Below are 25,462 nucleotides of genomic sequence, written 5' to 3' on the forward strand. Positions count from 1 at the left end.
CCCCATATCTTCCAAATGCGCCTGTTTGGCTGTTTGGTTTCTCAGACTTTCATTAATGTTCTATAGGTTTCTCTGAAGCTGAATTCTAGTAGACTCGTTATTTTCAATCAATCTTTTCCTTTGCACAGCACTCTGCATCTACCTTTTTCCATTGCACTTGTTGATTCTTGGAGTACATTAGGTTTTGTTACATTTCTTCCTTTCCTTACCTACCACTTTCTTCGAATGTGCGTTGCTTTCTTTAGTCATGGAGCCTTACACAACAATCTTATATCCTTTACCTTTCAAGAGATGTAGATCTTTCCATGGGAGTTAAATATTTCGCGAGGACAAGGTAAATTCCTATTACCCCCAGATTGAAAGGGGAAAAGTCTTTGGGCACTAAGCTGATTTCACAGGGTGTGGGGTGGTAATTTCATGCACCTTGGGTGCTGGGTTACATGACCAGTTAGCATTTATGCGTTAAAATTAAGAATATATACCTTCCTATTTGCATCCTAAAGTTCTCCACTTCTTCTACCCATAAACAGGGAACTTAAATTCCTTAGAACTTAGGATTGAGAGAGAGCAGAGGAGCCTTTCAGTTCAAGTAAAGGTCAGTCAACAAAGATACTAAGTCTCAATTGCACTTTCTCAGTGGAAAATGGTGAAAGATAGAAATTTCCAAGTCCATACCATTTCAGTTTTTAACATTTTCTTTTTCGGGGTAAAATACCAATTTCTCACATTCCCCACGAAGCCTTCCGGTTCGGTTCCTTTCCATATGATGAAAAGAGGAAGGCAAGAGGAAGGCGCAACGAAGGGGAAATGTCATCTACGTGTTTCCTTCGTTAGAACTACAAAAGGCAGAGAGCCTCTCAGAGAGTAAGGTAGAAGACGTAGAAGGGTTGAGGCTGAGAGGTGTTCGTTCAAGCGTTTACTGTTTGGTGTCATGGATCCACCGCCGCAACGAGTTGTAGAGTCTCGGCTTCCTCCTGGAAGAGCCTTAGGTGATTCCTCCGCCATTATTACTGTTATGATCGCCTTCGTCTCCATGGCTGCCTTGGTAAATTCTTCTCTTAGTGCTCATCCATTTTTCTCCTTCATGTCAGTGTTCATTCGTGATTGTGGGCATCAAATCGCAATACGCTTACATCTTTTGTTTTGGGTCATTCAATCTTTCGTGTCCATATTTTTCTTGGAAAGCGCAGTTGTTTCTGTGTGGTTTATCACCTAGGTTGCGTTCTTCTCATCCATTTTTGGATTCAGAAATGCTTCCGCTGATTCAGTATCAATGCATAAGCTCAGTCAAATCGCCCCCCCCCCCCCACCCCACGTTCCAAAAAAAAAATTTCGTGTACACATTTACTTTGGTCTCTCTAATCTACCCTTCTGTTCATATGTTGGGCGATAATATAGTCTGCAAATAAAGAATCCTATGTATGTGCAGGTGCAATTGAGATATGAGATGGACTTGTATAACAATAACAAGTCTTGGCATTGAGATATGAATCGGCCATCCCACTTACAAGTGGGCTTGAAAAATGTAAAGACACAAGTAAAACTTTTAGGTGTTCATGAATCCACCTGTTCTTAGTGCTTGGAGTCCTCTTTAGATGGTTGATTGAACATGGCAGGTGGACTAGCAGCAAGGTTTTGGGAAATGGCCCATGGAAGCTGATTGTAAATCTGTTAGTTCTGGTGCCCTGTTGTTCCTTTCTTGTCATAGCTCATTGTACGTGTGATTACTAGAACACCTTTTCCCTTTTAATTTTGTCACAACATTTTTGTGTTAAATAAGGAACACTCCTAGAGCTCTTCAAGTAGCTGATCTGGACTTTTATGGTTGCAATGGAATTTGAAATGGTTGTAACAGATTTTTTGTTACTACCATTTTGGAAAATATTTGTATCAGTCTATGGCATTCCTTCACCATGCAAGAAATTCTTGAAACCTCAAGATACATACAGCAATGCTGTTCCAATACCTGTAATTGCTAATTCCTAACCCACAAATATAATATAAATGAAGACAATAAGTAATAATCCTACATTGGCTTCTATATGCCTTGGTAAAATTTCTCCAAACCCGTACAAGTAGAAAATCTCTCTCAACATTTCAACTGAATCCAGTAACTTACCTGTGATTTCTAATATTTGCAGATCTTGGTCCCGTCATCAATTTCAGCTACGAACAATAGCTTTTCCATATTACATCAAGTTCCAGAAGGCCATGTGGGTGTGTATTGGAGAGGGGGTGCCCTTCTAAAAACAATTACTTATCCAGGTTTGTTCATGCATTGCATTGTATATCCAACTTTATAGGGCCTGGGGCCTGTATACTGCTTGCTTGATGTCATTCAGTTTCTAGGTTTCCATTTGAAGCTGCCATTGATAACTCAGTTTGAGCCCATCCAAGTGACCCTTCAGAAAGATCAGGTACATATTATTTCTGTTTTAGGCTGTTGGGGATTAGATTGCCCTTATGGCATTGGTCAAATTTATCCTCAAGGAGCTGATAGCCATCTTTTTCAAAAGGAAAAATGTAGGCAACTGGGATGACTAAAATCATCTCTCCAGCTATATATGATTGTATGTGTATAAAAGGCATTCCTTTTTTCTGAATCAGTTTTTGTGAAAGAGCCGAACTGATGTATGGTTTTGGAATCTCAAAAACAACTTAGCTTTTTCAAGGACCTAACTGTCTTGTTAAAATATGATTCTTAATAGTGGTTCTTGGTGATTTGCTGTAGTTTGCGATCAATAAGTTGTGCTCTTTTCATTAGTTGTTTTATTATTGTATATGTCTTTTTTCCCTTCCCAATGAGCAGGTTAAGGATATTCCGTGTGGAACAAAAGGTGGTGTTATGATAAGCTTTGATAAAATAGAGGTAAACTATTTGTAACTTATTCCTTATCTTCCATTTTCTCTTGGACTATTGTCCTGGTCATTTTTTCCAATCCTTCACATTGGTTTGAATCTGTTGGAATGCTGTCTCCAGGTTGTTAATCGTCTCCATAAGGATTATGTTTATGAGACTTTGCTCAACTATGGCGTAGAGTATGATCATACATGGATATATGATAAAATACATCATGAAGTCAATCAGTTCTGCAGTGCTCATAGCCTTCAACAGGTTTATATAGACATGTTTGATCAGGCAAGTAGCTCAATCAGGCCTTCTTTTGAAGGCAACTATGTTAAACACGTGAATAAGTTTTTGAAATTAAGAAGGTTCTTTAGGATGTCCTACACTGATGATCTGCAGCCCACTGTCAATGCTCTGGTTAAGCAAAAGTTTCCTTTTGGTTGCCTATGCCAACATTGAACATTATGTACTGACTACTGAAGGAATTTGTGGGATGGGAAATCGTGGGCTGCACTAAAAATTTCTTACTTGAGTCCTGTCTCCTGTGTAAACTTACTTTCTCGATGTTTTCCTAAATTGAACCTTGTACATTTTTTAATAATGCAGCATTCATTCAAATTGACAAAATATTATGAAATGGAGTTGTTTCAGATTGATGAAAAGTTGAAAGATGCTCTTCAGGGTGATTGTACACGTTATGCCCCAGGTATTGAAATTATAAGTGTGCGTGTCACAAAACCCAAAATTCCAGATAGCATAAGGCGCAATTTTGAGCAGATGGAAGAGGAACGTACCAAGGTATTTGGTTTGTGCTGTCTCAATATACTGGAGTTGCTTTTATATATATATATATATATATTTGGAGGAGGAAGTGATCTAGAAAAAAGTGGGCAGGTGATATTGACCATTACATGGGTTAGATTGGGATCAGAAACACACTTACGTCAAATACACAGGGAGTGGGAATTGAGCTAAGTGTGAGTTCTGATAGTCCATACTTGATAGCACTGTGCTATTGATAGCTTTCTGTCGGTAGACTTTTTTTTTTCATTTAAATGACCCCATGCTTCTTCTTTGATGTGATGAATAAATATTATATTGAAAATGAGAATAGGTAGGGAAGCGGTACTAGGGTTAAGCAATTTCAATTCTGCATGTCTGGATGTAGAGAGGAGGTTAATGCTTGTCTGTCTATAGCATTTGCTTCCCATAGACCTTGCGTAAAACAGTTGGCTCTCATGTGTCCAAACCCTTTTAATAATTCAAACTAGTCTTTGATCCTCTATACCTTGGAGAGTTCTACTTATGCTCATAAGTTCCTCTTAACGGAGTGGCCTTCCATGATAGGCAAGGGGCGAGGTTTTCAAGTTAGAGACATAACTACCCTAACGTTAGGGCTTTACCGGAGTCTTTCTAAACTGTCAACTTGTCTCCTTATCATGATACTTGCCAATGATTGTTTTATTGTTATTGTAGATAGTTACAAAAAAGAGTGTATATATACCCTCAATAGAGAGCAAGTATGACATAGTGTTGTGAGACTCAGATTTCTCAGGTGGCCTGAATCCTATTTTCAGAAAACGGGATAGGTGCAGAGACACAATGGAGGCGGTTCTAAGAATGGAGTGTGTTGGTAGAGGAATCAAATACTTCTATGGAAACAAAGATGAGGGATAAATCTATATACGCATGTATACATCCTGAAATAGAATATCAATTTATGACGAGTCACGTCTGTGTTGTATTTTTTGGATTGTCTTTGTTGCCATAGATGTTTTATGCTTATGTAAGTATTCTTGAACTTTATGTTTGCATCTAGGACTGCAGCTTGGACCCAACTAAAACTTTTGCTCAGGTTGGGGGAAATGTGTGATCAGGCTTGGTTTCAGAAAATGCTATAAGATTTGAGCTTGGATTTGGCTTGGGTTGATGCCTAGGGTAACATGACCTGCCCAAGATCCAAGATTGTATATAAGATTAATGTGTGTGTGTGTGTATATATTATATATTTATGTGATTAATCTTGTATTCATATACACTTAGCATTAGATTGTTTAGGTGTTATGATTTAGCTGTTAGTGGATTTAACAGGTGTCTTATGTGAATTGTAATTCTAAGTGAATGTGTCATCTTGAGATTGAGAACCATTAGGTTTGGGTTCACTTGGGTTGACTCTAATGTGTATTTCGTTCAGTTTATGCCGGCACATCTCAATTTTTTAGTTAGCTGATGGTCAAACTCTGATGTCCCATGTTATACCAGTTCCTTCTGAATTTCACTGTTGCAATTGCAACATATTCAAATGAACTTGGCTGAAGTTTCAGTCCCATGTTACCTTTTTTTTTTGGTGGGTGGGTGCATGGGGGGGAGGGGCTTGTGGGGTGTTGGAGTGCAAGAATTGAATTTGTATGATGTAGGTTATTATTGACGTCATACATAGTTGAACCCATCTTGCTAATAACTATTGCTTTCAAGCTAGGAGGGGCTTTACAGTTTTTGGCTGAATAGTGTTAACTTACGTAGGTCTTGATTGCCATTGAGAAACAACGAGTTGCTGAGAAAGAGGCCGAGACACAGAAGAAAATGGCTTTAACAGAAGCAGAGAAGAATGCACAGGTTAGCAGGATCCTCATGGAGCAGAAGTTATGGAGAAGGACAGTGCCAGGATGCAGCAGGAAATAGAGAACCAAATGTACATGGATCGTCAGAAGAGCTTGGCTGATGCTGACTTCTACAGGTAGAAATTTAAAGAGAGGAGGAAGCGAGAGATTCAATCTCCCAACTTTTCTTCTTCTTCCACTATTACTGATTATTCACCATATGAATGCGGTTAGACTACAAACAGTGAATACATTGCCTGGTTCAATTTTCCAGATCGATGCAAGAGGCAGAAGCAAACAAGTTGAAGCTTACACCTGAATTTCTTGAGCTCAAATTCATTGAAGCAATAACAAATAATTCCAAAATCTTCTTTGGAGACAAGGTTTGATGACACTATCCATGGTTGCTCTGTTTTCCTTATTGACTATCCCATGCTGTTGTGTGTAATCATGGAAATGTTGATGTGTAGGTACCAAGCATGGTGTTTGACCAGAGATTGCTCGGAAATTTTCTGAATGACATTTCAAGGAAGAGGAGCTCAGATTTGTAGGTTTTTATCAATTTCAACTCGGTGATCGGTAAAGACGACATCCTATACAGATAATGCAAGACACAGGTTGGAGTAGAATGGGGTACATAGAAGGTTGATCTGTTTTTGCAGCTTGCATTTTCATCGGTTCTTGTCAGTTTATATATGCTTGCATCTTGCTCTATAAGCTGTTGACGGATTGTAAATTCAAACTCTTCATATTCAATGTCATTTTTTTTTTTTTTTAAATCTTCTGGACAATTCAGGGAGAGTATGGGAGTTTGTCATCATTTTAAAGAAAGCTTAATCAATAAGCCCCGTTTGGTTCAATCCAAAAAAGAATCAAGTTTATGATAATATTACTCGTTTGTCTGATCTATTGCCTTGTCTCAATGCTCAGAATAATATTTTTGAAACATCAATTAATGAAAATGGGTCTATTGTTTAAAAAAAAAAAAAAAAAAATCAACTACTAACATTGTAGAAGAAAGGAAAAAAATTGGGAGCAAAACAAGTCGTTACTCCAACTTTAGTTTCTATTGCAATTCTATGAATGATAATTTAGCAAAAGAATTCCCCCCCTCCCTCTTCATTACGACAAGAATTCCATTAATTTTCATAAAAAGAAGAAGAAAAAAAAAAAAAGCCATATCATGCCTGATGTGTAGTAGGGGAGGTCTACACATTACCGATTTTAGGGTTTGGAGTCTACCGTGATTTTGGCATAGATTATCTGTCCCTCAATTCTCTCTCTCTCTCTTCCATCTTTGGTGATTGAGAAATTGGTTTTGTGAAAATCTATTTGATTAAGAACATCTTGCAACTTCAATCTCTCCTACTAGTGACGAATAGTCAGTTCAAGTGTTACATTCTTTCGGAGAATCTGTACCATTGAGTTTTGAAGTAATCCTAAACCTCCTCTTATTTGTGTTTACATAACCTTGTAGGTATGAAGGAGCAAATTTTCGTTTGACATTCCCAACAAATAGGTGGTAGCATAGGAAAGCCCTCCTATACGCGAGAGAGAGAGAGAGAGAGAGAGAGATGATGCACGTTTGGAGGAACTTACAGGGTTTTTAGAAGCCAACTTGAGGCAAGGAGAGGACCAACCAGAAGTGTTGGTTTCGAATCTTTAACATCTCCAGCCGAAGAAAGCCATTAGCCTCACCCTCCCTCCCCCATGCCCCTACCCCGGCACACCACCCACTGCACCACCCCCACTCCTCCCCCCCCAAAAAAAAAAAAAAGGGGTTTGGGGTTCTCGAGTTGGAGGTGGAAAAGATTCTATATCAACACATTTTATTGGATCTACGACAAGTTGAGGAAAGGAATTCGGGAGGCAGTAGTTTCTTCATGTAATGTTTAAAATTTAATTCTCTAACAATCAAGGGCATTTGGTCTAGTGGTATGATTCTCGCTTAGGGTGCGAGAGGTCCCGAGTTCAATTCTCGGAATGCCCCCCACAGTTTTGTATGTTGCCAAAATATTTTCTTTTTAAAAAACAAAGCTTTGTGGCTCTTCAACTGTCAAGAAGCATGAGGCCGGGATCTGCAACATTCCTTTTCATTGAGATAAAGAATAGAAGGGTGTTCAAGCACCTGTAGTCTCCACATATTATTATTTTTGTCTTCCAAATAGGAGAATTAAGATACTTTTCAACTTTTCGGGCTTTTCGACACATCAAGTTGCCAAATAGTATTGAGAACCTATAAGTCTCCACGTCAGACTACTCACATCCAATATGGGTGAACCCCAAGAGCATGTTCCATGTAGATTTGTTAACTCTAGAATCTCATTCTCTACAATCTAAGATGCGACTTGTTGAGGCAATTTGAATTTCACGGCTCGTTGACCTAGGATATTTTTTTTTCTTATTGTTCTTTTCTAAAAGATCTCTCTCTCTCTCTCTCTCTCTGGGTTCTACCTGGAGGCATGAGACATGAACATGACTTCTTGCACCTGTCATAACTCCATCTTTCTCTCTTGTCTCTGCATTTCTGGGAAAACTGGTCTGCCAAGTTCATGTAAGCTTTTTTTTTACATCTAAGTTGAAAGATAAACAGTTTACATTAGTAGTTGGACTGGCAAGGTTGAAGATAGGAAGATGTATGTGGTGGAGAATGAGGGATGGGCCATAGCCTGCATGTTGGTTTCTTTATTCTTGTTGGGTACTTTTCCTGCTATATTTACTCTCTTAGAGAGAAGGGGTCGGCTTCCTCAGCATACTTACCTGGATTACTCCTTTGCAAATCTCTTTACTGCCATCATCATTCCCTTGACTTTAGGTCAGATTGGAGATAGCAAGCCTGATATGCCCAACTTCATAACTCAGCTCTCTCAACTCATTGTGAGTCCCACTTTCTTTATATGGTTATCCTTGTATGTTTTATTAGTTATTGTTAGTTATTATCCCTGAACTGATTGTCTAATCATAGTGAATTAATTTATAAATCCAAGTCTAAGAGGCTTTTTTCCTTGTATCTTTATCTGTCAAGGATTGAATTAATGAACTGAACAAGTTAAAATTCATGTACTGCAAATGCCAAGTTTACAAACATTGCATATTAACCTTACTTTACTTAGCTGAATAAGAACAAAACTTTTATGATTCATTGGCAAGGGTTTATATTTAATTAAACTTCTGAAATCAAACAATGAACCTTGCAGCTATGGTAGAATTTTCTATGGTATTCAGCCCCTAAAAGTTGATATTATCATAAAAAGATATCATTTTAAGTACCTAATATGTTTGAGAAATGGTTCAATTCTTGAACTAATGAAATATAAAAGGGAGGACAGAAGATTTGGCAGAGATTTCCTTTCTTGTAAAGGCTACTCAAATGAATGTTTTGGTTGCTCTTTCTCTAAATCAGGATTCTAGGTGACCTTGTCCATTCAAATATGGAAATATTTGTGGTGATTGTCACAATCTCTTAATGGTTAACATAGATGCAAATGGATGAGCCACTTTGAAGTTTGATCTAGTAGAAGTAGGTTGATGAATCCCTCTATGGTCTGTCAAAGGTGTGAAAGAACTTAAATCTAGACTTGAGCTATTCTTGGTTCTTGTTGCAGGAAGATTGGCCCTGTGTTTTGTTCGCAATGGCAGGTGGGATTGTTCTCAGCCTCGGAAACATAGCTCAACAGTATGCATTGGCTTTAGTTGGTCTATCAGTTATGCAGGTGATTGCTTCAAGCATGATTGTGCTTATAGGTACATTTTTCAAAACAATTTATCTTTTCATATATCAAGAAACAACCTTCTCGCAGAGATTGCCCTCAGCAAACTTTGCACTCACACTAAAGCAATAGTGATGCTACATAATCTTTCCTATACCTTTCTAAAATAATATTTCAAGAAAATTAAATTATCTGTCAATAATGTTACAGGAACAACCTTGAACTACTTCTTAGACAACCGAATTAACAATGCCAAGATTCTTTTCCCTGGCACTGCAAGCTTCTTCATTGCAATCTGTCTTGGATCTGCTCTTCACTCATCTAATGCAGCTGATAATAAAGCAAAACTTACTGGTTTCCCAAACACTAATCATGATGGAACAGGGTATATTTCTTTCCTCTAGTTGTGCCCATGACTTTAGAATCAAAGGCAACTCAATTCAAGTCAACATTTATTCATAAATTCATTGAAAGTATCTAATAAAATATCATAAAACAGAGAATTCTACAATGAAAATTCCACTGATATGCACTAGAATTTAACCTTTTGGCAGGACTATAGAAACAACAGGGATTGAATTAGAAACATCCCCAGACAATGGTAAGGAAGTCCTTTCATTAACTCTTTGTTTTGCATTCAGGCTACTTTGGTCCCTCATTCTGAACTGAACACCTTGCGTACTGTTGTTCCCGAATAAAAAGGAAATATAGAAACATTGGTAGATGGAAGATGGGTTTTGGAAAATGGAAGTAGTCATCCAGAGAAAGCAAAAATCGGAACTGCTGATTTCCTCATGGAGCTTGAGAACAAAAGAGCCATCAAGGTCTGTGGTTCCACTACACTGCCTAGACATGATTCCCTTCTACCTCTATCAATATGTACATTGTTAGACATATAGGAACTTCTAGATTTCCACAGTTCCTGAAGGAGGGAATCAGCTAATGTTTTTATTGGCAGATGACAGGGAAGAGCACTATTATTGGACTGGGCATAACATTCTTCGCCGGTGCTTGCTTCTCCCTCTTCTCGCCTGCATTTAACCTGGCTACCAATGACCAATGGCATACCATGAAAGCAGGGGTTCCCCATTTGGTGGTTTACACTGCATTCTTCTACTTCACATTATCCTGGTTCATTATTTCCATCATCCTACCAATGATCTTCCTGTACCACCCCATACTCAATGTACCAAAGTCATCTCTAACAGCTTATCTAAAGGATTGTGATGGCAGATTGTGGGCCCTCTTGGCAGGCCTATTGTGTGGTCTTGCTAATTGTTTCCAATTCATGGGAGGTCAGGCTGCAGGGTATGCCACTGCTGATTCTGTTCAGGTGAGCCTAATTCATATGAGGTTTCTAGTTTATCTGTATAGTGTGAAGTATGAAGAACTCTTCAACTCAGAAAATGTCAAACTCATATATGGGGGATGTTGTGGTGACTAAAATAGGCACTTCCACTGGTGAGCACCTTCTGGGGCATACTTGTGTTTGGAGAATATCGGCGATCGTCCAAAAGAACATATGTGTTACTAGTGAGCATGCTGTTGATGTTTAGTGTGGCTGTGGGGGTGCTCATGGCATCAGCTGCAAATCGGAAGACCTTCTGATGCCAAGCCTTCCACTGAGTTTCCCTTAATGCTATAGGGAACGAATGTTTGACGTCAAAGAAACAACACTCGACAACATAAACATAACTGAGATGAAGATGTTTAGATGGATGACTGGAAAAACTAGAAAAATGAGGAATGGGAAAAATTCAAGATCATTTAGAAGTGGCCCCAATAAGAAATAAGTTGAAAAGATTGTTGCTTTGAGGTGGGCATTTGCAATGGAGGCTGTTGAGTGCACAGATGAGGTAAAAGATCAAAAGGGCTAGACCAAAAGTTACAAGTGAAGTTGTGATCAGAAAATATATGAATGACTTTGGGTTGAAAACTAACATGGATTCGAATAGAATTGAATAGCTAAACATCACTGGTTTAGCCGACCCCATTTAGCTTTTATGATAGTTATTATTGGGGCTCAAAGTTGACATAAGAACATGGATCTTACCCTTTGAGAGAGAGAGAGAGAGAGAGAGAGAGAGAGAGAGAGATGTTTTTGTATCTTTAGCTAAAAGCTTTTAATTGGTTATAACCAATACATCTGATCTGACCAATACCTCTACTTTCAACTTTCAACCGATATTTTAGAGATTATTAAGGCAGAGAAGCAATGTCAACTACCAATCGTCATAGGGAAAAAAAATTATATCAGAATACAAAGAATGTGTTCAAGAGAAAAATTGGAGCATAGTTTGCAGGGATTTAAAAAAATAAGCAAAACCCTTCACCATTGTGCGTGCGTGTGTGTGTGTGTGTGAGAGAGAGAGAGAGAGAGAGAGAGAGAGAGGGCAAAATGGATACTAAAACCTAAACGAAGAAATAGGTGGGGAAGATGGCTTAAGTAGCTAAAAAACCCCTCCCGCATCTCCCCCAGGATCTCTCCCTCTGTCTTGGAAAACACTCGCTCTCTCAAAGGGAGTAAGAAATCAGGGTTCATCAGCTTATCGGATTTTAAATGGTTTAGTATCGACAATTTAAATAATTCATACCGAACGGCTATTATTCTATTTCAATTTTTTTTTAACTAAATATGAATCGATCATTAATCGGTTTATCAGTTTAAAAATATTGATTCGATTTCAATAAATGATTTCGATTCAAAATTCACAAGCTTAACTTGAACAAGAGACTACCCTTTTAGTAACTCAACAGACAATCTTTTTCGATCGCATGATTAAAGAAGCCTACCTGGTAGCGTGATCCCTGCATCCAGACACAAAGGAAGGTAAAATGATCACCATGCCGGGCCTATCTTATGAATATGAAAAATTCTACTCCAATTGATGTCACTGTGCACGCAAGATTGGCCCCCAAGCTGATGCAGGGGCCACGCTGATGGGTAGAAAGAGACCTCACTCCCTTAGTACCTTAATTTAGGCAGAGGAAAACATTATATTGATGTCATTGTGCATGTGAGATTGGCCCCAAAGCTGATGCACGGGCCACGCAATTGAGCAGAATGAGACCTCACTCCCTTAGAACCTTTATATTTTTTAGTTTAGGCAAAGGAAAATATTATATATCCTGATATTGTACAAAAGCAAAGCTCCCCTTGTATTTGTGATAGAAACTTTTGCTCATATATAAATCGCTTCTTATGGAGTATTTTAAGTTTAGAATCAAAGATTCAATTGGTTCTTGTCGATTTTAATTCAGATTGAATTAGAATCGGTTAGAATTAGTACCAAAAACCATAGAATTGGCTCCTCATAACCCAATGATCTGATCTCTATAACTCTCTAGAATGGCTCATGAAATTAGGATTGGTCATGGCAGATTTGGATCAGAATTGATCGATTTGATTAATCTGATTCTAATTTTTAAAACGTTGCGTCCTAAGAAAAAAAAAAATCTTATTATGTACTTTATTCGTGACACATGATCGAAATACTTACCATTCAATTGGTTTAGATCATGACGATATTAGAATACATTCAAACTTCAAAAAGACATTAATTAAAGAATTACTATTTCTCATGTGATTACATAATTAACCAATGGCTCCTTCTGACATGCATTCATCTTAATCTCCCTTACTCTTTGAATACACATACACACAAAGCTAAATAGTAAGATTATAAATTATTTGACATCTGGTGGGGTGTTAAAAAAAAATCCATATATATATATAGAGAGAGATCATATATGACTTTTGTCAAAATATTTATTCAAGTGGCTTCCTTGGCAGGTTTTATGCATATGTAACAAGTATAAACGTTTTATAAAAATATTTTACCAAAAAGAATGCAAATGTATGCATACATACAAGCAAATGGGACACAATGATGTATCTCAAAAAAAAAAAAAAAAAAAAAAAAAAAAAAAAAAAAGGCACAAAAACATGTATGCAACACAAATATCCACGACTGAGATAGGCTACAAATATTGATTAGGGTTAGAAAATAGTTCTCTAAGTTGACCTCATGAGGAATTTTTCAGATTCTAAATTTCAAATTAAATGGACTGATCATATAATATGACGATCACATGATATAATATTAATTAATATAATTAAATTTTAAACTGAGATAAGCATTATTTGACATCTCTATAAGTGTACTTACAACTCGACATTTTCTTTTATCCCATCCTTTTAGGGGAAAGGGAGGAGGCAGTTTGCTAGATGCATGTCTGGACCCCCTATCATTGCTTGACAAGAATTCTTCAACTAAAAATCATTATAGTCTAATTGCTCGATTGAAGCTCAATTAATAAATAAATAATACCATAAGGCAAACATTTATGTTTGCTTTATAAGAATCAAATATCATAGTTTCCCGGCATAGCATAAGCAAAGAGTGTTAGGTGGGGGGGGGGTTTCCAAATGCCAAAAAGTTGATTGAAAATCTTTTCAAATGTGGGTCTTATGTAGCCAAAGAAGCATGTAAAATAACAATCAAATCAATCATTTTTTGCATCATATATATAGGATATGTAAGGATAAAATACACTTGATTCATGAATTTTAAACCTTATTTAAGCATTTCTATTAATTTTCTAGAGGCATTTTTAATATTTTTTAATTTACACAAGGTAGGTCCTCCCCTTTATCTTAGAATATCTATCTCATCATTGCCGTAAACATCCTCGTGATAATAAAATTGGCTATCTAAACATAGATGAAATTCAACCTATCCAAAGTTCACATTTCTTTGTCATATGATGGACATAGGTGGGTCCAATTGAGGATCACATGCTTATCTCACAAGTTAAATTTCAGCTCCAAACAATGTGAGAAATGCCCTAAAGTGAAAGTGATGGAAATATTTAATAATACCACTAGATTGTAGATTCTATTAAAAATTATTGAAATAGCATTTTTGTACTTGTTATGAAGTTTGTGATTTTCTAGGCTATTGCTCCTTTAAGGATGCTCTGTAGGACTACTTTAGGATGCACTGGTTCAATTAGATCGAATTCAGATCCTCCCCCATGCGGGAGAGAGCCTTTGGGGTACATGCCTGAATACTTCCAATCGTTAGATGTGCAATGGGTATACCCACACATTGGAGAGGATCTGAATTCAATTAAATCCATATATTCAAGAAATGCTTCATAAAGACACATCTACCTAGCTTTCACCTCACTTCTAAATGTTGTCTTAAGTTGAAATTTGACAAGTGAGATGAGCACATGGATCACACATTTCTGACATGAAGCAATAATTGGTGATCTCTTAACTACGACTCCATGATCAAACTGTAAAAGCGCCAATAATGAAAGCAGAAGTTTTCCTACTAAATTATTCAAAATATCAATTAGTTTAATGACTTTTTTTTTTTGGGTAAGGTTTAATGATTTCAGTGATTGGCATTATATGAAACTTTGTGAGGAAGTAGTAAACACTCGGAAAATACAGACCATAAATTTATGCAATAAGAGGTTGCAAACGGCCTTATTGAGTATAAGGATAGGTTTTTGTATTATATATATTTTCATCCATTTTCTTATTTTATATATATTCCATATTTTGTGACAATGTTGTTCCAGAAAAAAAAAATATTTTCTGTTTAAATGGAAATTAAATTAATTTATCATGTATAATGCATAATTTGGAAAATAAAAAAATTTCAATAGAGGAAAATTTTCCACCACCTACCCATGGTGGAGAGGGAATTTTTTCGTCCAAAATTATTTGACGTATGAGTAACTCCCAACTTTTGAGGGTTTGAAATATTCTTTTTCAAGTCTAATACGAAGGTCATATTATACCATGGGTGAAGGAAAACTCAATCCCGCGAGAATAAATCCATCATAAATTAAAGAAAAATGCCATCCTGATTCCTACCCAGCATGGAGTTAGGAATCAGCATTGAATCCGCCGATTTAGCCGATAGATTCAGAATTGGCCTGAATTGATTCGAAGAACCCTAGAATCGGCTTTTTGATCTGAAAATCAACTGATTCCAAAGTGAATCAGCTGATTCCCAATCCGATTCACTGACTTTTGAAACCAATTCTCTTGCACTTGGGTCACCCCAAGAATCTTTAACATTAGAAAACTAAGATGATCAAAGCACAGCTATTCCGAGTTAGCTCGCTGGAAGGATGATGTTTATTGATAGATACCCTCATACCCTCACGTATTCAGTGTTCACACAATGACATGGACTAATGGAGTCAGGCTTATGGACTCACGGAGTGAGCCTTGAGGTTCAACAGGGGGGAATATAAGGATAAAATATTCTACGTAATCGTTGCTCAAAGGGGCAAGCCCAAGAGAAAAAAAAAACTGTAAGAAAATAAAAAAAGAGGCCATTTCTTAACTGTTAACTACCAAATGGGATAACTCAGGTTAGCAAAAACTACAAATAGGCTCCATCTTCTCTGCAACTCCTTAACAGGGGAGCCAACATTGAGACAACCCCTGTTCTCTGGGAGAGATTATAGACTAGACTAGAGAAGAATTCTAGGTTAGTGGCTTTGTTTTATATGTTTGAAGCTTGTACCCCCAAATGGGTTTTCTTTGTTTTTGAATTTGTGAACAGATAGGCCAAGATAGTAGCTTTTACAACTTCTTTTGCTTTCACTTGACGATTGATTTTATAGTATGGAGTTGTTCCCTGTTTTATTATTTCCTAAACCCTTCTAGTTACGAGGTCCTCTGAATTTGTCAACTTTTACTCAAAATCTTTTTTTAGAGGAGAGATCCTTTTCTATAATAACTATGCTTTGATTCAGTTCTTCTGGTAACCTGTGTCCTTTCTTTTTTAGTTTCCATATTCAAACCCCAAATGCTCTCTCTCTCTCTCTCTCTCTCTCTCTCTCTCACACACACACACACACACACACACACTCATCTCTTTGTCCTTCCAATTCAATTTATGGGTTTCTGATGTGTGCTTCTATGTTAGCAATTACAAAGATTAGAGTCTAATATGGCTTCTCCGTTTTTTTTCAGGAATTTGCTGATATATCTTCCCTCCCTGGGTTTCTTCTCTTCACTTTCAAGATGTATATGGTGCAGAGCAAAGCAGGTGCCATTGTCTGCATGTTGCTTGCTCTCTTATTGCTGGGCACTTTTCCTGCTATTATGACCTTTTTGGAGAGAAGAGGTCGGCTTCCTCAGCACACTTTCCTGGATTTTGCCATTGCAAATCTCGTAGCTGGTGTCGTCATCGCTTTTACCTTTGGTGAGATCGGTCCCAGCACGCCAGCCATGCCAAATTTCATTCCTCAGCTTTCTCAAGCAAGTACTTTTTGTTCCTACCTCTAGTTCTATATTTCTATATGGTGGCATGTTCATAATTGTAGATATATCATATATCAAAAGATGAATATTTTGGGGATAGTGGGAATACAGTTATTTTAGATAAGGTAATCAACAGAACACAATCCATCAGCTGGTTAAGGTCATTTAATCATTTTTGATATGTTGTTCTCACCAGGAATATTCAAATGGTTAGACACATTGTCTTTACAATTGTTGATGAAATTCTTGAGATCCTTGTGCACTTCATGCAAGTCTACTTTCAATTGTGGTGCTTCCTCCCTTTTTTCTCAAGACACTCTCAACTCTTATGGGACCAAAGCACTTAAATAGTGACTGATCCTGCTATTTCAAGGCAATAATTTGCGAACTAAACAATCTAATTTTCTTCATTTTGTATCTTATTGTTCTTCTTTTATGCTACGTAACTCTTCAACCTGATTTAAAAATCATGCTGTACTTGATTGATGCAGATGAACTGGCCCTCTGTTTAGATAGCAATGGTTGGTGGGATATTCATCCATGTTGGGAACCTCGCTAAACAATATTCTTGGGCTTTTGTTGGTCTGCCAGTGGCAGAGGTAATTGCCGCGAGCATAACTGTTGTAATAGGTAAAGTACATTCACTCAAATCATCTTCTCTTGTTTGTGGATCTATCTGACTTACCATCTAACAGAAAGAGTAGTTGTATTTGTTCTGTGAAATGTATTTATAATACTGGATTGAGTTGTCACTGAATGTATATATTTTGATATCTTGACCATCACAGGCTCAACTTTGAATTACTTCTTAGACAATCGGATCAACAATGCTCAAATTCTTTTCCCAGGGGTCGGCTGCTTCCTCATTGCGGTTTTCCTAGGCACTGCAGTTCACTTCTCCAATTCAGCCGATAACAAAGCAAAGCTTCATCAAATTTCAGAAGGTTATAAAGATGGAGCAGGGTATGCTTCTTTTCTATAGAGATATTTTTATAGATAGATAGATATAGAATTAATAAGAAAGTAGAGTTTAGTTTCATCATTAATATCACCATCTTAATTCATCAGGACCGTTAAAGAGTTCAAAGAACCTGCACTGAACAACGGTTAGTAAGTTTTTGGCGCTTTGATGTTTTGCTATTTGAACTCATCACATAGATTTTGATACACATCTTATGAAAAAAATGAATGGAACAGGGGACATGGAGAATGGAAATGTCGATGTCAATAAGCCGAAAGCTGGAAGTGCAGACTTTCTCATAGAGCTTGAAAACAAAAGATCAATCAAGGTCGGTGGTTCCACTACATTGAACATTGTTGCTTACCATATAATTTTACAATTTGGGTCTACAGATATTAATCATTTATTTGCATATGCAAGTGTGGTTACCCACACATCTATATGTTCTCCTTTTGACATTAGTGAGACTCTGCTGATACTGATAATATTCTAAATGGCAGGTTATTGGAAAGAGTATTTTGATTGGTTATGGAATAACTTTCTTTGCTGGAGGTTGCTTAGCACTCTTCTCACCATTATTCAATTTGGCAACAAATGATCAGTGGCACTTAATGAAAGCAGGGGTTCCTCATTTGATTGTCTACACTGCATTTTTCTACTTCTCAATCTCTGCTTTCCTCACTTCTTTCATTCTAAATGTTATCTTCCTATACTGCCCTGTACTCAACACACCCAAATCCTCATTCAAGGCGTATCTGAATGATTGGAATGGTAGATCATGGGCCTTATTGGCTGGGATTCTGTGTGGGATTGGGAATGGTTTACAATTCATGGGAGGTCAAGCTGCAGGATATGCCGCAGCTGATTCTGTTCAGGTTCCTATAATGTTTTGCTTATGTTGATTTATGGCTCTGATCTATGGTTCTTTAATTCATTGAAAGATGGATGGCTCTTTATTTACCTGTTCTCAATCCCATAGGCATTAGGCAAGCATATGTGGTAATCAATCTGCACTATCCAAATAACCAGAAAAAGATTTGTGGAAATTCTCACAGAAGAAAAACATTGATTACACATATTTAGCTAATCCAACCAAAAGGATCAAGGCATTTGAGCACTTACATGTAAGTTCATAAGACCTTTAGGAAATGCATATGGATTCCACTGGACTCCACTAGTTCTGTTTGCCTGTAACATTGTACAGTTTCCCCACTTGCAATGGATTTAGATCTGTAACAGTAAACTCACAGCTTTTATTTGTTTGTGACAACACTATCAGGCACTTCCTCTTGTGGGCACCTTCTGGGGAATAGTTCTGTTCGGAGAATATCGGAAGTCGTCGAAGAGAACATACATCTTGCTGGTGAGCATGATAGCCATGTTTATCGTGTCGGTAGTATTGCTCATGGCATCATCTGGGCAAAGGGCGACAAGCTGAAAATGTGAGACCAAGAATCCTAGTACTTCATGTCAATGTACAGGGATCATGAAACATAGAATCTCTCAGGCTACTGCTGCAGTTGAGGGCAGCTTCAAATCCAGAAGGAAAACAAAAAAGGAATTTGTGATTTCAAATCCTATATATGTATTTGTCTTGAATGAATTAATAACCAGATACTATATTTCGGTGAAGGATTCTTTAAATTTCTTTGTTTGGGCGTTTACTCAACTACTTGAAACTCTGGAAGAAAATACACAAACGGATGGGTGTGAACAATACAGCATTACTAGGCAATGTGAACAAAGTAATATAACAAAAAGAAGACAAGTGTTCTGTAATTTATCACATCATTTGATGCACACCTGTTTTTTTTCTTAGGAAAATTATAAGATTATACACTCCTGGATTTGGGATTACAAGGTTACTTACTGTTTCATTTAACAAAATTATTCAAAATTGTTATGTTTGTCTTGAATTCTTGACCCATTTTGAAGATTGACCCGCTCTGACAAATTTTGATGGCAATCTCAATAAGATTTTTTATGAGGTCTATGATGATAGCATCAGCCCAACCCCAGATGGATTAATCGGACTTAGAGATGTATATATATGTGCTAGTGTCTTGTTGAGTAAGCATTATATGAGATTTGGGGTTTTTCGTTTTAGGGTTTCTAGGCGAGTATTCTTGTCACGAATTTGAGTGTTCTTGAGAGATCTTCATTGTAATCTTTTTCCAATATAGTAAATCACCTTCTTTTTTACCTGACGATGCTACACACCATATTGATGTGTGAACCTGATTAAATCTATCTTGCGTGAATCTATTTTACCTTTCTTAATGTTTTCTTTGGTGTTTTGGTGTTTGTTTTAACAAAAATTGAGTTTGGGTTAATAAAACTAGACAACACAGTGTTCCTTCCTCACCCTCTCCAGCAACCCAACCACTCCAGCCGCCTCTAACCCCTGCTGCAACCGAACCCATCCGGGAACCCCCACTTCTTTCTGCAACACCACCCGCCCCCACCCCCTGCTGTAACCATTTGGATCAATGGGAAATCCAACCAACGACCAGAAAAGTGATTCAGATAGTGGGAGAGAACGAGTTTCGATTGCATTTTCCCCCCTTTCTTGCTCATAAGAGTGGATAGACCATGAAGAAACTCTCAATTCTTGGCTTTCTTCGCGAATTGTTAGGTTATCGTAGGAACTAGGAAGTGCTTTGTGTTTTATGATTAGGGTTTCTGCAATTCAGTGAAATCGTTCCGTTAGATTTAAAAACAGACAACGTAAGAGGCAGCAACATACTGTAACAGATAGGAGAAGAAGAGTAACAAAAAGACATAGGAACGTAGAAACTCTTGCCAGGGTGCGGCCCCAGGAAGATGACGACCCCGATCCCCTTCATTGTCCTCAAGGGTAAAATTGTCCAAAAGCGTCCATGACTGGATACATTTTCCTTAAAAACCGACATTGTATTAATACAGATCGATAATTCTACCAAAAAATATACAGATCGATAAGATACCGATGTTGCCAAATCCAAAAACAAGATAGGATCGGCTGCTCGTATGAGTCTACATTTAATACCTGTCACTTTCTGTCATCACAATGATAAAGATGGATATATTTGAGAAAAAAACAGATAAGGATTAAAACTCGTATAACTAGGTGATTGTACGAGCAGATTCATAGACCTTAAAAACCCTAATTTGTAAAAGAAAATTTCTTTTCTTTCACATCCCCTATGTTTGAGCGCAAACCTATTTTAATCCCTCAAATGTCTCAATTTTTTTTTTTTTATAAGATGCCTCGAAATTTCATAATTATTGAATTTTGAAAATGTATAAATGTCACGATCACATAGAGAGAATAGGGCCAAAAAAAAATTTCTTTTTGGAATTGGAAAGAACCAAATCCCTTGTCAGGAGGTAGCGTTCTTCCTTAAAAAAAAAAGTATTGAATTTTTTTTGGTTCGTACAATGATCTAATTCTAGTAGGACCAATGTTTCAATCTTTTATCACTCGGAGATCTCCCTACAACAAATCAAAGAGGATAGTCTCAATCTTGTTGCTACTAGTGGGCACTGGACTTGGAATGAAACTGGAGACCACCTCTTCTTCCACTGTTGTTACAATTGGAGGAATACATTGTGAAGCTTTGCTCATTGGCCAATAGGCCAAGGCCGATATTTTATTGAAAAGCCAAATGGGTGGCAAAAGAATTTGATGCGTAAGATCTCATTTGGTGCATAGGAAAACTAACGTTTTGTTCAACGGTGGTTCATTTCTTGGGATTCAACTCCTCTCCATAGAACTCAAGGACCAGAGACTGGTCCTAGAGTTGGGATTACCATGGACGTTCTTTGGCTCTATGGAAAAGAATCCTATCCCATTTCTAGAGTGAAAAGAAACTCTAGGTTGTTCACGATAAGTCTAGGTTGAGCCCAGCCTAAATTGTCTCTTTGTATTTCCCCTACTAGGGTTGTGTTGGTCATGCACTCTCTCAGCTTTGGGTTAATGAACACTTGAGTTGGTCGAAGTGGTTTCTGAATAATCACTAATGTATTTTTTTGTTGGCCCTCTTGGATCTATCTTGCTGTTCTAGAGGGTGAAACTAGAGGCCTTGTAGCCTTTTCCCTATATGTTCTCTTTTCTTTTATTTTTTTAAATAAAGAATCCTTTAATTATTAAAAAAAAAAAAGAAGACCAATAGAAAGAAGAGGAAATTGATTCAGGGGACAATATTGGTTCTAGACATTTCAAAAGAGGGACTAGGACAGCCAAAAACTAAAACATGTTGGCCTTATTTATTGTGGGTTTCCTGGATCTATTAAAGATTAATAGATAGGGGGCAAGAATCATTCTTATAATCAAATAAAGCTTAATTGCCATATATTAATCCGCTTACCAAAGCTTGTCTGCTGCTATATCATGCATATCAATAATTTTTTAATTAGTTTTAATTTAATTATGAAAAAAAATCCTAAAAGGCAATGTGGCACGGACTCAAATCCTTTGCAGCTGATAGTGAGTGGCAGTGAAAATCCAATGATTGGGAGAGCCCTGGCATGCACCCTAGCCATTCGATGCTCACTGCCACTCATTGACTCCCTTGCAGAGGATTTTTGTGTATGTGGCGCATACATCAAGACACAGTGGGGGTGAAATGACCACCCCACCCTTTTTTATGCTTCTACTTATGCTCCTATTGGGGCTCCCATTGAGACACACTGCCTTACCCTCTCCCATTAATTATTGATAATGTCTAAGTAGGTGGATCCCACAGAGTTGGCTAAATATTAAAGGTTTACATGATTATAGCTCCGCAAATGATCAAATTAATTTCTTACTACAAACCCACCATAGTAAATATATTAATCATCGGCCTTGATTTTTTAATTACTCTGGTTGCGAGTCAAGTAGTCATTCTGTTCTAGAAATGATGTTTCGTATCAAAGTTATATTTTTTCGTTTTTGTGTTAAAATTCTGTTTTAGAACGAAACTCAAATGTTGGAACATGGTTATCATGTTTCTATCAATTCTCGCTTCTAATCTTTTTTTATTTTACTCGATTCGTTAAAAAAAGAGAGAAAAAAAAATAATAACCGTGGATACCAAATGAAAGATTTAGTTTTCTTGTCCTCATAAAACAAAAAAAAAACACTGGAAACAATTTTTTTGGATAATTACTAAAGGCAGTTTCAATATTTTTTTTTTTACATCTCAATAAATTTTTAGTCATTCTTTTTTAGAGAGCCAATGTATCCAGATGAGCAAGTCAAATTCGTAGTTGACAAGGTACCATACTATAAGTCACAGAGTGGACTTTTAGTCACCGGAACCAACATTTATGTGGTGAATCATGCCAAGGTGTGCATGGATCATGCAATAAAAGGACACATTTTATATCCGATATCCAAGGAAAGGAATTAGTGCTATATTGATATAGGTTCTTGTAGTGCACAAACAATTAATAAGATGAAAAGAAATTTAAACAATCATAAAACATATGTTAATTTTTTATTTGGTGGGATAAAAGATCAGTGAGAACTGAGAGGTCTGAAGGAGTGAAGTGGATTGACAAGAAGATCAATGATAAAGTAAACCTATATATGAATCTCAAAGACTTACCACCCTAGCTAAGTCCAAGTAATAGAAGATCCCACATATATTTCATCGATTAAATTTCAACACGAAACATGCATAGAAATTGTCAAAAAGGCAAGTCTTAAAATTGTAATGAACTCTAATTAATGACATTTTTATAAATCTAATTTTCACTATAGTTTTGAGACATTGTTTAGGGTTGAAGCTAATTTTTTCTCTTTTTTTTGTTAACCAATGTGTCTAGGGCAGCTTACGCATACCTGGACTAATCCTTGAAAAGATTAGCACAACAACCTACCGCCACGGTCTCCACTTAAATCAGAGATACACAGATGGGGAATCAAACCTAGGACCGTACGCCTATTCACACAATCCCTAATTCGCCCTAACCATTTGAACAACCCACGAATAAATGAATTAAAATTAGTTGTGAAGTTGATTTGACACATTACAAGTTGGTGGCAAATCTAAAATTTCTATACATTGAAAGGATGAGTGTAATCTAAAATATCTATAGGTTCATTTCTTTTCTCTTTCTGTTTTGTCTTATCCTCATTTTGGTTCAGCCCTCCGGCAAAGCAAAGAGGCAAACTGAGGGAGAAAGCACTACTACCACTACCAAAGTGTAACCCCTTTAATTTTATTTATTTTTGGTAATAATTCAACCCCCTTATGATAAGAACATAAAGCCTTTATATGGCAGCTTAGACACCAATTAATATCCATATCAGTGATGGACAATCTTTTTATTCTTAATGCACTTAATATTTGACATCTCATTTTCCATGTATAATGCCATGTAGCAAATCAATTGTATATTCATCTCTTTTTCTTTTTTGTTTTTTGGTAAAAAATGCAATCTTCTGAACAAGCGGCAAAGAAGAGTGCATCAATGAGATGTAATAAAATAGTATTATATAGAAAAAGATACAAAAATGCTAGTGTACATATTTATGAGTAACAATAGAAGAACTTGACAAGGAAAACCCTCATAATTTTAAGTTAAATAAATTTACATTCTACGAATCAATATATTAGAAGCTGGCAAATTTTAATTCAGATTAAAGAAATCATTCCATAAGTGGACCTCATGAGGAATGGTCTTAATTCAAGTTGATCACAAAATCCAATCAGCATGACGATATGATCTATATTTAAAAGGAGTATCTAAATGACATCTTTATAGGTGCATTTAAAAAATGGATATAAGAATACTATTCGTTTGCATAATCATTGCACCAATGTGTGGACCAATGGGAGGTTAAACCGAGGCATATTCAGTGCATGGGGCGGGGGGCAACAATATATTTTTGCGTCCACTTGTGTCTAGGTGTAACCACACGCAAGCAGGTAGCTTAATTTTTCCCTTAAAATATACAACATTCTTTTGATTACCTTTTGTCTTATTCTCAAAAAGTTTTGGAAAGGCGGTTTTAAAAATAATTTGAAAGTTACTTACCATCATATTATTCACAAGAATTGTTATTCTCTCAAACATTTTTCATGTACACATGAAAATGATAGAATTTAAAAATAGAAAGTAATAAATTATTAGACATATAAACCTCAATGGTGTTAATAAGAGAAAATCATAAACTTAAAAAGCTGAAAAGCTTTACCATATTAAGCATGATTTAGTATCCTTTTGTTCTAGAAAAAGAAAGCAATTAACCCTAAATCCTAGTTTTTTTTTTTTTTCCCACCATTTTTAAAAAACTTGGAACATACTAGTGAATGGATCAGCTGAGTATATATCAGTATCAACCTCTACCGATATTGATATTGATATAATAACAGCTACCTAGCGTAGTTGGTGAGTTGTGTTGTGCAACAATCTCATATTCACCAGGAGGTCTCAAGTTTGAGCCTTCTAGTTGTTACTTACTTCCCTCTTTTGCCTATAAAAATAAAGAAAAATTCTATTGATATTGATACGGCCAACTCACCCGATTCATACCGATTCCTAGAAACATGCATGGTATATCCCACAATCTCTTATTCCATTGGTTCTTCTCAATTCTAACCCATGAGCCCAATCAACTTTGGATATCCTTACAGTTGACTGACCTTCTGCATCCTCAGAAAGTAACAGTAACCTGTTGTTGATGCCAATTGCAATGATTGGTGATCTTGAGATTCCAATTTCCAAGAAGTCCGGGTTAATAGGAGACAAGATATCTAAAAAGATTATAGGGAATCTGAGATTCTGTCTTTTGCTTAAACTACCAGTCCACTCCATATGGGTAACTGTCAAAAAAAAAAAATATATATGGATATCTGTCAAAAACCCATCAAAATACTCAACAGTCGCATATGATAAACAGATTCAAAACCATTTTTTTTATTTTTTTAAAAATCAAATAATGAAGTGGGTAACTGTCAAAAAAACCCATCAAAGTGCTCAACAGTTACATATGATAGGAAGATTCAAAACCATTTTTTGTTTTTTTAATTCAAAGAATCAAGTGGGTCTTATATCCAATGCCTATAAATAAGA

The 25,462-nt window shown here is 36.7% G+C and overlaps 4 protein-coding genes and 1 non-coding gene across 8 annotated transcripts; all 5 read left to right on the plus strand.

The window, feature by feature from the left end:
- Positions 1-69: 69 nt before the first annotated feature.
- On the plus strand, positions 70-6,355 carry LOC122076009 (erlin-2-B-like). The gene is given in 10 exon segments (XM_042641263.1): positions 70-1,045; positions 2,142-2,265; positions 2,350-2,417; positions 2,810-2,869; positions 2,981-3,139; positions 3,500-3,646; positions 5,372-5,492; positions 5,495-5,585; positions 5,723-5,831; positions 5,919-6,355. Coding segments are annotated over 10 exon segments (1,074 nt in total). The 5' UTR covers positions 70-931; the 3' UTR covers positions 6,000-6,355.
- Positions 6,356-7,366: 1,011 nt separating this feature from the next.
- Positions 7,367-7,438, plus strand: TRNAP-AGG. Its single transcript has one exon. It is a non-coding gene; the product is annotated as a tRNA-Pro (tRNA).
- A 644-nt stretch (positions 7,439-8,082) lies between these two features.
- Positions 8,083-10,867, plus strand: LOC122075091 (ureide permease 1-like). Of its 4 annotated transcripts, none has more exons than XM_042639989.1 (7): positions 8,083-8,325; positions 9,054-9,192; positions 9,369-9,543; positions 9,713-9,759; positions 9,882-9,989; positions 10,124-10,491; positions 10,608-10,867. In XM_042639989.1, the coding sequence occupies exons 1-7, from the start codon at positions 8,083-8,085 to the stop codon at positions 10,764-10,766; spliced, it is 1,239 nt and encodes a 412-aa protein (XP_042495923.1). In that variant the 3' UTR covers positions 10,767-10,867. The 4 variants fall into 4 exon arrangements, with proteins under 4 accessions (XP_042495923.1, XP_042495926.1, XP_042495925.1 ...); XM_042639992.1 differs by having other exon boundaries at positions 9,369-9,516; positions 9,710-9,767; positions 9,923-9,989; XM_042639991.1 differs by lacking the exon at positions 9,713-9,759 and having other exon boundaries at positions 9,889-9,989.
- Positions 10,868-16,195: 5,328 nt separating this feature from the next.
- LOC122077343 (ureide permease 3-like) lies at positions 16,196-18,016 on the plus strand. The gene is made up of 4 exons (XM_042643264.1): positions 16,196-17,085; positions 17,244-17,418; positions 17,524-17,561; positions 17,653-18,016. Exons 1-4 carry the CDS (start codon positions 16,974-16,976, stop codon positions 17,907-17,909), a joined length of 582 nt encoding a protein of 193 aa, XP_042499198.1. The 5' UTR covers positions 16,196-16,973; the 3' UTR covers positions 17,910-18,016.
- LOC122076298 (ureide permease 1-like) lies at positions 17,911-19,458 on the plus strand (the record flags this gene model as incomplete). Its single annotated transcript, XM_042641613.1, has 2 exons — positions 17,911-18,291; positions 18,696-19,458. Coding segments are annotated over 2 exons (540 nt in total), but the record flags the coding sequence as incomplete, so codon positions are not given.
- Between the last annotated feature and the right edge of the window lie 6,004 nt (positions 19,459-25,462).

The sequence above is a fragment of the Macadamia integrifolia genome, chromosome 4, assembly GCF_013358625.1.
Source record: "Macadamia integrifolia cultivar HAES 741 chromosome 4, SCU_Mint_v3, whole genome shotgun sequence".
In the NCBI taxonomy this organism is placed as follows: Eukaryota; Viridiplantae; Streptophyta; class Magnoliopsida; order Proteales; family Proteaceae; genus Macadamia; species Macadamia integrifolia.